At 40.1% G+C, this 17,964-nt stretch overlaps 2 protein-coding genes across 2 annotated transcripts; both read left to right on the forward strand.

Annotated features, from left to right (window-relative positions):
• The first annotated feature begins 1,859 nt into the window (after positions 1-1,859).
• LOC108412461 (C-X-C motif chemokine 11-6-like) lies at positions 1,860-2,796 on the forward strand. The gene is made up of 4 exons (XM_017684484.2): positions 1,860-1,979; positions 2,081-2,207; positions 2,301-2,390; positions 2,550-2,796. Exons 1-4 carry the CDS (start codon positions 1,928-1,930, stop codon positions 2,560-2,562), a joined length of 282 nt encoding a protein of 93 aa, XP_017539973.1. The 5' UTR covers positions 1,860-1,927; the 3' UTR covers positions 2,563-2,796.
• A 2,996-nt stretch (positions 2,797-5,792) lies between these two features.
• On the forward strand, positions 5,793-6,795 carry LOC108412459 (C-X-C motif chemokine 11-6-like). Its single transcript, XM_017684483.2, has 4 exons — positions 5,793-5,940; positions 6,062-6,188; positions 6,276-6,365; positions 6,480-6,795. Exons 1-4 carry the CDS (start codon positions 5,889-5,891, stop codon positions 6,490-6,492), a joined length of 282 nt encoding a protein of 93 aa, XP_017539972.1. The 5' UTR covers positions 5,793-5,888; the 3' UTR covers positions 6,493-6,795.
• The last annotated feature ends 11,169 nt before the right edge of the window (positions 6,796-17,964 follow it).

Raw genomic sequence — 17,964 nt, forward strand, 5'->3', positions numbered from 1 at the left:
GTAGTCCCACCTTAGTCATTTGTGGTTTTAAACCAAATAAACCAAATGCACTTTATTTGGAAAAATATACAGTGATTATGGTAGTCGCACAACTGGTAAACAGCAACAGGTAAACAGCATCCTCCTCTCATACGGAGTGCAGCAGAGGACTCACCAGCACAGTATCAATATTGTGAGCGGATAGAAAACTTTAATGAAATATCACTCTTAAACATACATCATCCAAAATATAGACCTGTCTTTCTTTTCCTCTTGAGAATCGCTCCTACATCTGCTGCAGTGTTTTCTCTGAAAGAAGTGTTCTATGGCCACATCAACGAGAAATATTTTAGCAATAAACATTTACTCTGTGATTATTTCACGTCTACAGCTGAAAATGAATTATTTTCCGATTTTTCCTGCTGCATCATTATGATTCCAAGTCAATTCCATTCTTATTCAGAAAGGAAAGAAGTGCATGAAGTAATTAATTAAGTAATTAATGCATTTTCTATCAGAACACTAAAGACCATATGCTGCACATGTTTGTTATTTTGGATACCGGATGCTTGGTTTCCTTTGGAAAAGAGCAGAAGGTTCAGTTCCAGTTTTATTTGTACTTCTGAAGAGAAGCATGTCCTTCACATCCTCCAAAAAAAGAAACAAATAAACCGATATTGAACACCCCACAAGTAGTTCCTTTTTCTCTAAAGTTTTACTATTACAAAGAATCCCAAATCCTGCTCTTACGGTGGAATATTTGAAAAAGCACATGACATTCAATGCAACTAGAGATACTTACTTTTACAAAAGCATGAAGTATGATTTTATTCAAATGCACAAATATTTAGACCCTAACCCTAAAAAATGTAAGACTCTAACACACAAAGCATTTTATAAGAGTTTTAAGTGCAAATTAAGACCAGTTGGAGCTGGATTAGTTTTATCTGGGGAGATGCTGTAATCTGAGAGGTTACTGACGAGATCTATGATTTTAATCCAGTATGACTCTGCAATTTCCACAAGTTGCAATCTGCAATTTAAAGTCTGGGAAGTCATATTTCTAGAACACATTTTCCTCTATAATTTGGTTCTTTAGGCTTATACTTTAATAGTTGCATTCAATGAACAATACAATTCAATTTTCATCACAATTATTTATATGACAACTAATCAGCAATTCAAATTCTATGATTGTGACAGCCACAGTCCAACCTCTGGTAATCCAGCTTGAACAGGGCTTTATATGCATTATATCCGCATGTTGTTTATGAACCTGCACAGGTTGTAGATGCGCAGTTAATGAACCAAGAGCATGGAAAACGCAAAACATGTTTCGTCTTCATGCATTTGCAGTTCAGGAAAAATTGGACAGAACATTGGAGGGTCATGCAGCAAATGGGTGGACATATTAGAAGCTGATTGCATATTGCGCACAATAAACTATTGCCATGTACAGTATCTCAAAGCTGTCATTCAACAATGACAGCAGACTCAGTATGAAGACAGAGGCAGAGGCTGGACGAGAAGCAAAAAGAATATTTACCAACAGAATAACACTTTTAACTCTAGGAATCAGACGCATGTATGTAATTACAATCTGCAGCTGCATCAAATAATTTGCTTCCAGAACCAGCATTGAGTAACCAAACTGCTGACAGCATTCATGACTCCATTTCGAAACAAGCAGTGATGAAATTGGAATTTTATTGCTGACTACAAGGCAAAGTGCCTCTTCCGAGGAAGAAGGAAGCTGAAATTGAGAGGAGGCTATGCTATGGAAACCGAAAGTAGCCTATCAAGAGTTGGGAGAGGGGGAAGCCCAATCGGAGCATATAAAATTGAACAAGCACTGGCTCATCTTCAAAGCGTCTGGAGCATCTTCAAGAGCATCACCAACAGACCCCTCAAGAACATCACCGAGAACTTCTTAAAGAACAAGAGCAAAATGAAGACTGCTGCAGCTTTTGTTTTCCTTGTCTGTCTGTCAGTTGTGCAAGGTATGATTCTTTCATTTGTCACATCCTGGTAAACATGACACTGAACACCGATTGAATTTGTAATCGTACAGCAAATTCTATATCGATCTTTTTATTTGCAGGTCAGGCCAGGCTGAGCGTAAAGAGGTGCTTATGTCAAGGTTCTGGGGTGAACATGGTTCGTCTACAACGTGTTGAGAAGGTTGAAGTTTATCCTCCTAGTCCATCTTGTGAAAATGTGGAAATTATGTAAGTTTCCATCAATTCATAATCAAATGATGTGAAATACCAAACAGTTCAAATCCTTTCAGTCGTCTAACTGGTGTGTCTTTGCTCTTTTAGTGTCACTTTCAAGAACAGTGCAGGACAAAAATGCTTGAACCCAGAATCCAGTTTTGCCCAGAATTACATCAAGACAGCCATTAAAAAGAGGTGAGACCAGCAGCTTGAATACACAAAGTTAATTATACATTATTTTGAGCTATCATTCAGTAAAAGGTAGAAAATATGTGTTGTATTATATAACATTTGTGTATAAATGTAAATAATAAAAAATACTTGGCCAATAACAATTCTAAACTTGTTTTTCAGGAGTGCCCAGTAAAGCATGTGTCCAAACATCAGTGAAGAAGTGAAAGAGATGACTGTGAACATCACTAATTTAAAAATCATATGTTATGATATTGTAAAAACTGTACATATACATTAGGTTTGTAATTTAATTTATGAGAAGGATATAACGGTGTACTTGCAGCTGTTTAATACACAAAATTATACCTGGTAATACTTTCTTTTGATGTTTTAACTGCTGTTCCTGTCTGACCTACAATAAACTGTATGCATAATGAAAAGAAATTGTAATGTGTTACTCATTTTCAAAATGCCAAATAAGTGCTCACAATAACGTGTGTCCAATACCAACTTTCCTATGCATCTGTAAATGCGGGATGAAATGACATGATGTTGCTAGAAAAATGGCAGAGGCTGGGCTTGGTAAGGTAATGTATGTTAGGAATTCAGCACATCTAGTAACAAAATAACCACGCCAAAAGGAAGCAAGGAGTATCTAGGTCTTAGTAGCACTAGAAATGTTGAAATCAAAACGGTTCCAGCTAGAGCTGGACAGTGTGACAATATTTATCATTACTGATAAATTACATTACAATAAGTCTCACCATGCTATCATCAGTACTTTAAAAATCACTTCCCAACTGATTGTCACATTACAAAGCGAGTGTAATTACATACACACACACACACACACACACACACACACAAATTTTCTAAACCACTTATGGGTTGCGGGGACGAGCTGGAGCCTATCCCAGCTGTCAAGGAAACACCCTGGACAGGCATAATTAGTTATGCCATATTGGATTTAGTGCACTGTCTGTATTTGAATGCATTTAATTGAGTTCATAGCTTTTGATAATATTTTGGTGTCAGTGCAGAAGAAGATAACATAACTCTTTTATTGAACACAGCAACAGTAAATAAGCCCTGAATGGCCAGGATAGCAGGCGGGTCACTTCTAGCCACTCATTCCACGTTGATGGTGGACAGTAAACCCACACCAACCAACCAAACTCAGATTATGCACAAATAACATCATTAACACAACACCTTATTTACACAAATAGTCTCTCTTACTGCGAGTTATCTGAATCTACACTCTGCATGTCCACGTCTCCTGCACACCCATGGCTGAATAAGTCAGTAATGGGAGACTACAGTATTTTTTAAATGTGGCACTATATCTTATCAGATTTCAGAAAAAATAAATACAGTCCCTCTAGTTTTAGCACAGTTAGATCTATGAATACTCATAGCTGTTTTGGCTCCACCCTCTCAAAGTCAATTTCAAAGCCAAAGTCAAGTTCAACCTCATTGTCATTTTTTCTTAACACAGATATGTTGAATAAGGTTTGAAAGCAGCCATGACAGGTTGCACATTCAACACAGTAGAGCAGCAGCCCACAGTGAATTAAAATATAGCCAGTAAACAATACAAACACTACACAAAACAAGAGCTTCTCCTCCTAAGCACAGGACAGAAGTGACTGGACAGTGTACAATGGGGTTGGGGAAAGAAATAGACCAGCTATTGGCCAATAGCAGTAATATTATCAGTCAACAGATAACTACTATTAATTCTTAGTAGCATGAACAAGAAAAACTGGGCAAACTTTCTGAATGTCACATTTGTAAGCATCTATAGACACATTCATAACATGTTATTATGCATTCAAAAGGCATTATAAACATGCTTATAAATATTTCTAAATATGAATTCCACTGAATTGCACTTTATAGCAATGTTTATAATACATTATGAATTGTTAACATAATGCATTATAAGTAGTGTAAATAACATGCTGTCAATGACAAAAAAAGTCAGTCCCAGCTTGGAGAGCATAAAGTAAAGACAAATACAACATTTATTTACACCCTGAGATTTCCAGTATTTTATTTCTCACCTCTGGTGCTGTTAGAGCTGCAGCTTTGGGGCTTCAGTCTTGAATATTCAGATGCTCCAAACAGGCTGTCCAGTCTAGAATTATTACTTCAATGTGCTTTTCTTAACTAGCGATCTCACTTTAAATGTTACACAGCAAACCAAACTCATCAGGCCCTTCCCCTGAACCCCCTCTGACATCACACTGAGTGTGAAGTTACTGTGGAGTGAAGGGCTGGAGATGGAGAGGCGATAGAGTCAAGTGCTGTCAATGTCAAGCCTTCACTCTGTAACACCACTACACTACAGTATAGTAATGCTAATTTCTGCAAGCATCCTATTGGATATGCAGTGCCAAGCTAACGATGGTGGACATTGACTTTCCCACATTGAATAAACACTGATGGCAGCACTAGTTTAAAATGACATCTGAAACCTGTAATGTGCTTTACTGTGTGTGTTTCAGTGTTTCAGTAAATTCTTCAGTAAATACTTAAACGTGAAGCCTGACTCTTAAGTGAGAGTTAAGAGTGGACAAGAGTGGCTCTTATGATTTGTTATGAAAAGAACTTCTAATGCACTATGTTAACAATTTATAATGCATAATAAGCATGACTATAACATGTAATGCATTTTTATAAATATCTATAACTATGTTTATGATGCCCTATGAATACATTATAACATGTTATGAATGTGTTTATAGATGCTTACAAACATGACATTCATAGAAAGTGTTACCAAAAACTGCAGTCAGTGTGTACATATAAAGTGAGTGAAATATACTGTATCAGATGTAAAGTGTCTGGGTGCAGTAGGTGTAGTAGAGCAGATAAAGTGAGGAGTAGCTCAGTTCAGTCTGAACGTGCTGTGGTAAGAACCTTGTCTTCAGTGTTTTCAACTGGAATTTATTTTCCTTTATGTGTGAAAGTATTTTTCATTTTTTGCCAGACACAAATCAGAGGAAATATTTTAGGAATACTTTTAATGCCTAATAATATTTCTTAAAGAAGCTTGAACTGCTAAATTGAATCGCTGCTGGGTGTCCTGAATCAAACCAAATCCTTTTTAATATATATTCAAAAATAGTTTTTAAATAACATTGAAATGAATTGTGAATCTAATTTGTATAGTGTCAGCTAAATGACTCCTGAAGGTAAATGAGACTGAAGGTATGCTCCCGTTTCTACAGAGTGATGTAGTATGATAAAAAAATAAGACAAACAAATCAGCATGACAAAGTCTAGCCTTCTGAACTGCTACCTAAAAGCCAGGGCTTTTCCAAGAAATAAGAAATTCAAGAGGAAGCAAATTTCAGGAAGTGAAAGTTGCTACAAAACAGCAGGGAAAGGCCAATCTGAGCATATAAAAGAGGACAAATGTAAATCAGTCACTGCTTCACTCTGACAGCTGCCTGAGCAAAAACCTTCAAATTCCAAATCATCACAGAGAGCTACTTCAAGAGCAAGAGCAAAATGAAATCTGCTGCAGCTTTTGTTCTTTGTCTGCTTGTGGTGCACGTACAAGGTAGGAGACTTTCTTTCATTGATTCGATTTTTCTAAATATAACTGTAGCTCATTGTTTTATAAAACATGAAACAGATGTGTAACATTACAATAAATGGTATATAACTGTATTTCTTTGCAGGTCAGGCCAGGTCTGGTGTAAAGAGGTGCTTATGTCAAGGTTCTCAGGTGAACATGGTTCGTCTACAGCGTGTTGAGAAGATTGAAATTCATCCTGCTGGTCCAGCTTGTGAAAACATGGAAATTATGTGAGTTCAGTAACTTCTCATATAAAGACCTGCTAGTGCAACATAAGGCTATTACATTCAGGGATCTAACACTGAATTACTTTTTAGTGTCACTTTGAAGAACGGGGCAGGGCAAAAATGCTTGAACCCAGAATCCAATTTTGCCCAGAATTACATCAAGAAGGCCATTACAGACAGGTGAGAACAGCTACTGGACTAAATTCATAGTAATTATCATTCTAAGTTATCAGTCAATGAAAAGGCATGGAAAACCAACAGAAAACAACAAAATATTTGTTTATGTCTGTTTAGGAGCACCCAGTAAAACACAATGACAATGAAGATGGAAGAGGAGACTGTGAACATCCTGCATTAAGACAGTGTTAAGCCCTTTTAACCATAAATACTGTATATATGTACATTCAATATGTATATGTATGTATTTATTTTATAATATATAATGGCATTACAGAATATTTTTGTATTTTTTATGTTTTAACTGCTGTCTGTGTATGAAATATAAAAAAAGTTGTTCATGATGCTTCCTGAAACTGTTAAAAATGTACAGTGCTCTTTTTTTGGCAACATGCCATGTAAGTGTTTAAATAAACATCTGCCCAGTAGCGCCTTTCAGTATGGACATCAATATTTGTTCATGTGCAATAAGATTTCACTTTCAGTGATGATACTAGGAAAATTTCAGCAACTAGACCAGTGACGTAAGGGAAAGTATGGAATCACTGAAAGAAACCAGCAAAAAAACTGTCACTCAGGAGTGTCCACCTCTGATCCTGGGGATCTACCATCCTGAAGAGTTTAGTTTCAGTTGTATATTCCATCTGATTCACTTCAGTATAATGACCTCTTTTCTACAACTATGCATAGATTCCACAGACAAGCACAGACTTCTTCTCCTGTGGACTCAGCAACCACAACTGTGTAAATAGCTCCAGCATCTAGTCAATGAGATAATAGGTCAGTGCAACAGGCAGGAATGAGGGGAGCTTCCCCGGATAGGCCACTTAGCTTAGCCCCTTAATATCCCAGGCATATTAGAGACCAAGGCTTACAATCCAGTAACTACAACGATTCAATGCAAACTGGCTGAGTTATTCTTGGGTTATAAGTGTGCAATGAAACTTTGGGCCCTGGCCTTATGGAGAGTGGGCCCTGGCCTTATAAATGGTTATCCGTTGTAAGCCTCATATTAGCATCAGACATAATATGACCACTGAGTAAAAATGCTTTTGATGAGGCAAATTCATTCTTACTTGGCACCTGTATTGTAATTGTAGCTGCTTAACACTATTAGAGATTTATTTCAAATCTATTTTCATTCAGCATATTTTAGCTCTAGAAGCACTTCTGCACTGCTTGTTTTGTCTTTTACCTCCACTGCTGTACCTGTTTTGCTGTTCTCACTTCTTTGTCCAGCACTAGTTCCTCTCTCACTTCTTCTCCCTGTGCTGCTCTGAGTCTGGCTCCAGCTATCGGTTGTCATTACTAAAAATAGAATTAAAAGCAAGTTCATTTTGTAACTGTTTAATTATTTAATTATTCCATCCTCATTGCTTCACACTACCCAAACTCTCGTCATCATTTTAAATTAAACAGGCTGTTCCTGTTACTGTGCCTTTATGACAGATATATTTAAACGAGTTCTGTTCTAACTGGCTGTCAAAAAAACATCCAACACTGATACCCACAAGATCTCTTTTAAAGGTTCAAAAAGAATTTTACAGTGTCAAAAAGAGTTTCCAGGTTGAGTGCAGACCAATTTCAGATGTCCTTAACTGGTAATAAAAGAAGTACGAGTCAGTCATGAAGAATAGCATCTAGCCAGTTAACAATGGCATTATTTTAGCTATTGTGGTTATTATTCCTCTGCAAAAAGCATGCTGTATAACCTCTTAAGATGATAGCTGATGTTACATAACAGTTTAAACAGAATCATTATTTTCACATTTCGGTTGATATTACTAGTTGTCCTATTAGTAGCAGTTTTATAGCTAGATAAACAGCTTTTAATTGGGCACCTTAATCTTCAAACGTACTTTGAAAAGTGGTCTGTGGTGAAAAAGACTTCCTTTTTCATTTTCTCACACCAACTTTCCGATTGGTAACTGCCACACTGTGGAGGCTTTCATTCAGCTTAGAATTACTATATTTCTGGAAGGACTTAAGGGCAGCAAAATTTCACACGTAAAAACTGACGTATATACTTTTGTAAATAAAGCATTTAAAAAAGACACTTTGTGTCCACTCACCTTCTTCTCAAACCACTGCAGTAACAGCCTCTACTGATAAGGCTTTGCACTGGATGTTGTAACATTGCTGTGAGGAGTTGACTGCATTCGGCAACTTGTGAGTGTCAGCGTTACTGGAATAAGCAATATTGCACAGTTGCAGACCTTCTAAATGTGAACCTGAGGTGTATTTAAAAGTTTTCACAGTATATTTTGTACAACTCCAATTCCAATGAAGTTGGGACGTTGTGTAAAACATAAATAAAAACAGAATATGATGATTTGCAAATCCTTTTCAACCTATATTCAACTGTATACACTACAAAGACAAGATATTTAATGTTCAAACAGATAAACAAATATTTTTTTCAATTCTTTCTCATTCTTGCTTGATGTACAGCTTCAGTTGCTGAACAGTCTCCGTTGTTGTATTTTGTGCTTCATAATGCGCCACACATTTTCAATGGGAGACAGGTCTGGACTGCAGGCAGGCCAGTCTAGTACCCACAATCTTTTACTATGAAGCCACGCTGTTGTAACACGTGCAGAATGTGGCTTGGCATTGTCTTGCTGAAATAAGCAGGACGTCCCTGAAAAAGACGTTGCTTGGATGGCAGCACATGTTGCTCCAAAACCTGTATGTACCTTTCAGCATTAATGGTGCCTTCACAGATGTGCAAGTTACCCATGCCATGGGCACTAACACACCCCCATACCATCAGAGATGCTGGCTTTTGAACTTGGCGCTGATAACAATCCAGATAGACATTTTCCTCTCTGGCCCGGAGGACATGACGTCCGTGATTTCCAAAAACAATTTGAAATGTGGACTCAAATGTGGTCAGATCACAGGACACTTTTCCAATTTGCGTCAGTCCGTCTCAGATGAGCTTGGGCCCAGAGAAGCCAGCGGCGTTTCTGGGTATTGTTGATATCTGGCTTTCACTTTGCATGGCAGAGTTTTAACTTGCACTTGTAGATGGAGCGACGAACTGTGTTCACTGACAGTGGTTTTCTGAAGTGTTCCTGAGCCCATGTGGTAATATCCATTACAGAATGATGTCGGTTTTTAATGCAGTGCCGCCTAAGGGATCAAAGGTCACGGGCATTCAATGTTGGTTTTCTGCCTTGCTGTTTACTTGCAGAGATTTCTCCAGATTCTCTGAATCTTTTGATGATATTATGGACTGTAGATGACGAAATCCCTAAATTCCTTGCAATTGCAGGGATGCTCCCTTTATACCCAATCATGACACTTTCCAATTAACCTGTTCACCTGTGGAATGTTCCAAACAGGTGTTTTTTGAGCATTCCTCAACTTTCCCAGTCTTTTGTTGCCCCGGTCCCAACTTCTTTGGAACGTGTTGCAGGCATCAAATTCGAAATGAGTGAATATTTGCAAAAAACTATTTTTATCTGCAAAAAAAGTTTATCATTAAATATCTTGTCTTTGTAGTGTATTCAATTGAATATAGATTGAAAAGGATTTGCAAATCATCGTATTCTGTTTTTATTTATGTTTTATGCAACGCCCCAACTTCATTGGAATTGGGATTGTATTTCATTGTTTTATGGGCCTGAGATGGTTAACAGGAAAGACAGTGACTAAATTAACGCAACTGAGGATGCCTGTGTATTGTAGTCTGACTGGTCAACCTTTTAAATTGTATAAGGAGCTGATGAAAGGAGAAAAGGACCATCCAGACTGTTACCAGTGTAAAGTTAAAAAACCAGGGTCTGTCATAATACAGGGTGTTGGGGGGGGGGGGGGGGGTTATAGTGGCTAACTTGTACATCTATGAAAGCACATTAAACACATTATAGAGATACATATGCTGCACCCTATGTTTTTAAAAACATCTATGTTCATTTCAGTGTGACAACACCAAATTACATTCTGCATGATACATACAATAAAAGAATGGCAATTCAATTCAGTCCCCAAATGATGATTAAGTCCCGTTATGATGTCACACAGTTGTAAACTCAGCGTACACCTCACTGATGACCTCACCTGGTCCCTCCACACCAACACCATTGTGAGATCTGCCCATCAGCATCTCTTCTTCATGCATAGGCTCAGGAAGTTTGGTATGCCTCCTCAGAGCCTCACCAACTTCTACAGATGCACCATAGAGAGCATCCTCACAGGCTGCATCACTGTCTGGTACAGCAGCTGCACTGCCTATGATCGCAAAGCCCTTAAAGGAGTGGTGAGGATGACAGAAGCCATCATAGGCAACAAACTACCAGCCTTACAGACATGTACCAGTCCCACTGCCTCAGCAAGATCAAAAAAATCCGGTCAGATAACATCACCCAGCACACAGCCTGCTCAATGTCACGATTGGCCCCTCCCAGTCCTGTCCATGTGTTCATGTTGTGTTTTTGTTTTGGTTGTTAGTCCAGCTCTTGTTTTGTGACTCCACCCCTGATTGTCTCCACCTGTTTCCACCTGTCCCTTGTTTACCCTGTGTTATTTAAGCCCTGTGTTTTCCCCTGTCTGGTTGCTGGTCTTTGTTCTGGTTGTACTGTTTGTATGTTTGATTCTGGTTTCTGTCATGCCCCCCCCCCCCCCCCCGATCAATCCGAGTTGGCTCTATGACCGTTTAGACTAAGACCCTGGATTTGCCCATAATAAAAGTCACTTATCTCTGCATATGCGTCCACCTCCTCGCTCCCCGTTCACTCACCATCCTGGCATTAGGCAAGAGATTTCACAGCAGACAACCTGCTTAATGAACAGTTTCTACTAACAGGCTGTCAGGCTTCTGAAAAACTGTGAAGCCTGTGGGTCCTTCCTCAACAACCATTTCACTCAGTAAGTCTGTCAGTATTATTATTATATGCATATCATATCATCTCTGCTCTGGACATTAACACCTTCACTTCTTCTTCTTCTTTCGGCTGCTCCCTTTAGGGGTCGCCACAGCGGATCATCTGCCTCCATCTTGCCCTATCCATTGCCTCCTCTACTTTCACACCAACCATCTCCATGTCCACCTTCACTACATCCATAAACCTTCTCTGAGGTCTACCTCTTCTCCTTCTGCCCGGCAGCTCCATCTCCAACATTCTTTGCCCAATATATCCACTATTCCTCCTCAACACATGTCCAAACCATCTCAACCTGGCCTCTCTGGCTTTATCTCCAAACTGCTCTACCTTCACTGTCCCTCTGATCTGCTCATTTCTAATCTTGTCCATCCTTGTCACTCCCAATGAAAATCTCAGCATCCTCATCTCCGCCACCTCCAGCTCAGCCTCCTGTCTTTTGGACAGAGCCACAGTCTCCAAACCGTACATCATAGCAGGACGCACTACTGTCTTGTAAACCTTCCCTTTCACTCTTGCTGCTATCCTTCTGTCACACATCAGCCCTGACACCCGTCTCCACCCACTCCATCCTGTCTGCACCCTCTTCTTCACCTCTTTTCTACACTGTCCATTGCCCCTAATGGTTGACCCAAGATATTTGAAGTCATCCACCATTACAACCTCTACTCCTTGCATCTTCACCTTTCCACCTGCCTCCCTCTCATTCACACACATGTATTCTGTCTTGTCTCTACTGACCTTCATTCCTCTCCTCTCCAGTGCAAACCTCCACCTCTCCAGATTCTCTTCCACCTGCTCTCTACTCTCACCACAGATTACAATGTCATCTGCAAACATCATGGTCCATGGAGCCTCCTGCCTGACCTCATCTGTCAACCTTTCCATCACTATTGCAAACAAGAAGGGGCTCAAAGCTGATCCCTGATGTAACCCTACCTTCACCTTGAAACCATCTGTCACTCCAACTGCACACCTCACCACTGTCTCACTATCCTCATACATGTCCTGCACCACCCTAACATACTTTTCAGCTACACCTGACTTCCTCATACAGTCCCACAGTTCCTCTCTTGGCACCCTATCATATGCCTTCTCTAGATCCACAAAGACACAATGTAGCTCCTTCTGACCTTCTCTGTACTTCTCTACCAACACTCTCAACACAAAAATTGCAACTGTGGTACTCTTTCTGGGCATGAAACCCAACTGCTGCTCACTGATCTGGACCTCTCGCCTTAGCCTTGCTTCAACAACTCTTTCCCATACCTTCATGGTGTGGCTCATCAACTTTATACCTCTGTAGTTACTGCAGCTCTGCACATCACCCTTTTTCTTAAAAATGGGGACCAGTACACTGCTTCTCCACTCATCAGGCATCTTCTCACTCTCCAGGATTTTGTTAAACAACCTAATATATACTAATTTTTTTTTTATATTTTACTTATTTACTTTCTGTAGAGTGATTATCAACATCACAAGCATTTCAATGCATAAATGTCCTGGGAAGTGCAAATGACAAATAAACTTGAAACTTTATCAGCTTTTCCTTTCCAAACTTGAGTTTGCACGATATCCATACTTGGGCCTCTGCATATCCATATTATTTTTAAAGTCAATGTGAATCAGAAATCATAATGTATGTTTCTTCTGTACTGTGACATATTTCCAAGAGAAACACAGAAATATGATATGATATATGAGAGAAATAAATAAACAATGATCATACTCTTTAGTATAGACTAAGTTTAGTGTTTTGTCAGAACGGCTAATTAGCATTTGGCAGCCATAATGTTTGCAAATATCAATATTTTTTGATAATTACTGATAAACAGACTCTTCTGAGTTTTCTGATACCAGAAAATTGAGGATTGAGTGAAAATTGTAGGACTAGTTCACAAAAGTAGGTTTTGCATATTTAGCAAATTAGCAAAAAATCGAAGTGGGCGGAGCTAAATGGCACCCGTGCCAAAGTTGTTTCTCAACTGTTGACTCAAGGAATGACGCACAAAAGGAATTTTATCTGTGCACGTCTCGGTTTAGGAGTTATGAAACAAAATGTGTTTTGGTGCTCTATAGCGCCCCCATTCGGCCAGTCATTGTCATTTTTTCTGTCTGGCGAGATGCACACAAACTACACACTACCCACCAAGTTTGGTGTCTGGATGCCTTACGGTCTCTTCTCCACAACACGTTTTTCAGGAGAAGGAGAAGGAGAAGGAGAAGGTCCTATGCACTGCGTGCTTGGACCCCGATAATGTTCCCAGTCGTGAACTAGACTGATGCCCCACGCTTCTTCCCTCCGTGAGTTTAATGTCCGGGGTAGACTTGGTGGCACATGCAGAGCTGCTGCGCATCTCTGGTAACAGTCATCTATTCATATTCCATAACAACTAATTCGTCACATGCTAATAATCTGAGCTCTGCTGAAACGGATCAGAAGAACTCGAACTCACAGGTGGTCTTTATTAAACCGGCACGTCTCCTTTTTATCCAGTAGGTGGCGCCAGTGTACGAGTTCGCTTAGCGTTCAGCTCCTCTCTGCAGGAGAGCCGTTTAAAGGGGAACTTTTCAAAGTTTGAGCATCATTAGTTCAGTTGAGATGTAAAACAAATGCTATGTTTTTGAGATTTGAATTGGATTAGTGAGACATACAGTCAGCCCACTCTTACACTCATGAAGCCCCTATATGTGTGAAAAGGTGCTGCGAAACCCAAAACTTTGTACTGGATTTACTGTAAAATGAGCCTTGTGGTTTCTATTCGTGGCTCTGAGTTCTCAGCCCAGCGTGGAGCGTCTGTGACTGTGCCTAACACCTACTGTGAGGGTACCTGTGTTGCTCGTGCTTTGTGGATTATTTCGGGCTCAGCTGATCACATAAATAACCCATGTTATGTATCTACAACATCTCTGCACGCCCCGAGCACTGATCTTACTCTTCAATGTGCTCTGTTCAATGATCGTTCCTTAAATAATAAGGCAACGTTTGTCGCTGATACTATCCTGGAACATGACATTGACCTGCTCTGTCTCACGGAAACCTGGCAGTATTTCTCGCTCAATCAGACTCTGCCTGCACATGATCAGTATAAACCTCGTTTAACTGGACGAGGTGGAGGACTTGCAGTGGTGTACAGATCTGGCCTTAAAGTTAAAACAGTGTTAATCCCAAATATGACCTCGTTTGAGTGTTTGGCACTGGTGGTCTCTACTGGTAAACCTGTATTGCTTTTGCTTATCTATCGCCCCCCAAACACTTCATCATTTTCTGAGCTCATCTCCACTCTTATTCCTGTTTATTCTGATCTGTTGCTGCTTGGTGACTTTAATATTCATATCAATTCTGGTAACTGTCTGTTTGCTAAAGAATTTCTTAATGCTTTACAGAGCTTTGGTATATCTCAGCATGTTGATGTTCCTACTCATAACAAGGGCCACACCTTGGACATTGTTTGCTCTCTGGGTAAAACCCCTTGTAATGTGAAAGGCATTGATCTGTGCGTATCTGACCATAAAGCTGTGTTCTTTGATTTTTCGCTATCATGTCAACAGCGAGGGGAGCGTCAATCACGCCAGTTTACATTCCGGGGCCTTAAAACTATCAGTCCTCCTGCTGTTAAGGAGATGCTCAGTCAGAGTCCGGTACCTGATTGTTTAGATCCTGATCTGCTAGTGACCCATTATGACGAAACCCTGTCGCATATTTTAAATCACCTGGCACCTCTAAGAACTTGGTTGCATTTTCTCAGCCTGCTCCCTGGTGTACTGCTGAGCTGCGCAAGCTGAAAGCTGTTGGTCGTCGGCTTGAACGCCTTGCTAACAGAACTGGCCTGACTGTGCATGCCCTTGCTTACAGTGATCATGTTTTGTTTTATAAGGAAAAACTACAGGAAACTAAAACACTATATTATTCTAATGTTATTCATGGTGCCCACGGTAACCCTAGAGCTCTCTTTTCAACGGTCAATAAGTTATTGAGCCCTGTGAAAAGTTTCCCTATGGTTCCCTCGGCTGAACTCTGCTCTCGGTTCATGAACCGAGTTCTTTTCAACCGAGCAGGTGAAAGCCTGTTCTCCATTTATCTCCATTAGTCTGAGTCAATCTGTCAGTCTGAGTCTCTGTAGGTCAGTGAGCACTAGATCTTTAATGACCTGTGTTTCACCGTCTGTGGCCACCACCTCAAGCATCTCGTCTCCTGCTTTACTACGAATAAGTATCAACAATTTGTGATGATTTGTTTGGCTGTAGCGTAGAAGTGGAGCTATAGTCTGTGTCAGTCTGTAGAGTCAGGATTAAAGTGTCCTCCAGCAGTGAATGTTTAATGACAGTAGAATGTGCTGTTTCTATGGGCTTGTTTTCTGGTGATGTTTGGCTGCTCTAAAGGTTTTTTACTGGTCAATATGAGGCATCAGGTCTTCTTCCACTCTTCCACTGCCTGTTTCCATTTGACCATTTCTTTTTCTGGTTTCTCTCTCTGGTCTCTCTTTTGTCAGGTTTTGAGCGGTCATCATGCTGCCACCAGTTCGGTTTTCTTACAGTCCGTTCATTTCTCTCAGTGCGCGCAGGAGTACACTGAGCGGGATTTCCTCTCATTCCTCTTTCGCTCACACGTCCTCTGTTGTTTGGAGTTCGTGGAGCATCCCTTCTCTGGAAACTGGACTCACTCTGCCAGCACTGGGCAGCTCCTCTCCCATATTCACCCATTCTGCATCTTCTGTCTCTCAGCTTGTTTTCTGGTCTGGGTTGGGTCTTCTGCCTGATTTCAGCTGTTTTGACTCTGAGACACTCTCTGCAGTCCCTCTGTGGAGCACTCTTTTCCTTGGGAGGGGCTTGTAGGGTCTTCAGAACATGTTTTATTGTCCAATGATGCGTCTCCCCCCTATCCTCCTTTCTCTGTGTCCTCCTCTGCTGATGAGGATCGGTTATAGGTGCTCTTTCACAGATTGTTGAGTTCTCAGGCTGTGTTCTTGTCTATCCATATGTTTGTTCTCCGTTCCTTCTGCAGTCTCTCTGTGGAGCACTCTTTTCCTCGGGAGGGGCTTGTAGGGTCTTCAGAACATTTTTCACTGTCCAGTGACACGACTCTGTGCCCTCCTCTGCTGCTGAGGATCAGGTGCCCTTTCACAGGTCCCTGAGTTCTCTGACAGAGTTGTTGTCTTTCCAAATGCTTGCTGGTGCCTCCACTGATCTACAGCTCCCACTTGGATGCCTCTGTCTCCTGATGTTCTGGTACTGTTCTCTTCTTGGTCTGCTTCAATCTTCTTGCATGTTTCTCTGCTGGTGTTTCTCTCTTGTTCATCTGCTTTGACTTTATTCACAGGAACGTCGTTCTTCAATTCTTCTATTTCAGCTGGTAGAAAAAAAATCACAGAAATCAGCAACAAAGCTCATCTCCAATAATCTCACTCAGAACAAATACTTTATAACTAATATCGAAATGATTAAAGTTGTTGAAATGTTTATTTAATCACAAATACAGATGCCCAGAATCAGATCAGTGTCATCTCTACAATGTACTCACCAGACTGGTCGATGGTTCCTTCAGTCTCCTCCATGAAATCTGCCCAACTTTTAATGGCCTCGTAATCGAACATCCAGTCTGATTCAGCATCCGACTTCTCTTCCACATCTGTTCATACAGTAGACAGAATCATTCATTAAAATCCTGGTGTAAATCAGATTTTTTTAACAGTTCAACTGTTATTTTAGTGGTCACTTGCACTACTCACCCAGAAGGTGGTCATTAGGTGTGTCATTTTCTTCCATATGAGCCGTCATGCTGTCTGTAGAGGCTTCATCCTCTTTATCTGCAGAGGATGAAGTTCATCACTTTAAAGGCACAGTAAAAGGAAGTTCCGTAAACATTTGATTTAACATTACAGATGATTGTTTAGTTCTGTAGTCATGAGTATTAATGAAGTAAGTAATGAAGGACTGAATGAATCTACAGGCTGTGACGAGAGAACAGGCCTTTCTTTGCTACTGTGGTTGAAGTGACACTTATTATTTACTTATTATTTATAATATTTTTTCATCAGGACAAACAGGTGAATAGCCTTATTTAAGAAAATTAATTAAGACATTTAAGCATTTTAAAGTGAGGTCTCTGTGATTGTTCGCTTGTCATGGTGGACGATTCTTACCCAGACGTTCGGTCTCTGTGTCCTGAAGGTCAGTGAGCACTAGATCTTTAATGACCTGTGCTTCACCTTCTGTGGCCATAACCTCAAGCATGTCATCTCCTGTTTTAACATGAATAAATATCAACAATTATTGAAGTCAACAACCTTTTCCCAAGCAGTGATTTGTATTTCTTTGATACTTAGATACCATAGCAAGCTTTTAGCAACACCTTAGCAACCACCTGGAATTTCACAACAACTACCTATCAACACCCTAGCAGTCATATAAAATACCATAGCCTGGCAACTCTTTAGCAACTATTCACAAACTGCTTAAGCAGCTCAATCACTCTGCATTTTCTTCAGGAAATGCTCTATTCTAGTTAAGTAATGATTCTACATGATCTGGTATCAGCAGTTCTTCAGCTGTGTCATCATCATTCCATTCGTTCAGTTCCTGTACTTACCAAGATGTTTCTCCACCGTTTCCTCTGTTTCATCCAAATGTCCATGAGCTCCTGGATGACCTCGGCCTCGGCTTCAGCTGCCGTCTTCTTCAGCTTCTCATTCTCTGTTTTCACATGAATAGATACT

The sequence above is a fragment of the Pygocentrus nattereri genome, chromosome 20 (genome assembly GCF_015220715.1).
Source record: "Pygocentrus nattereri isolate fPygNat1 chromosome 20, fPygNat1.pri, whole genome shotgun sequence".
Taxonomy (NCBI): Eukaryota; Metazoa; Chordata; class Actinopteri; order Characiformes; family Serrasalmidae; genus Pygocentrus; species Pygocentrus nattereri.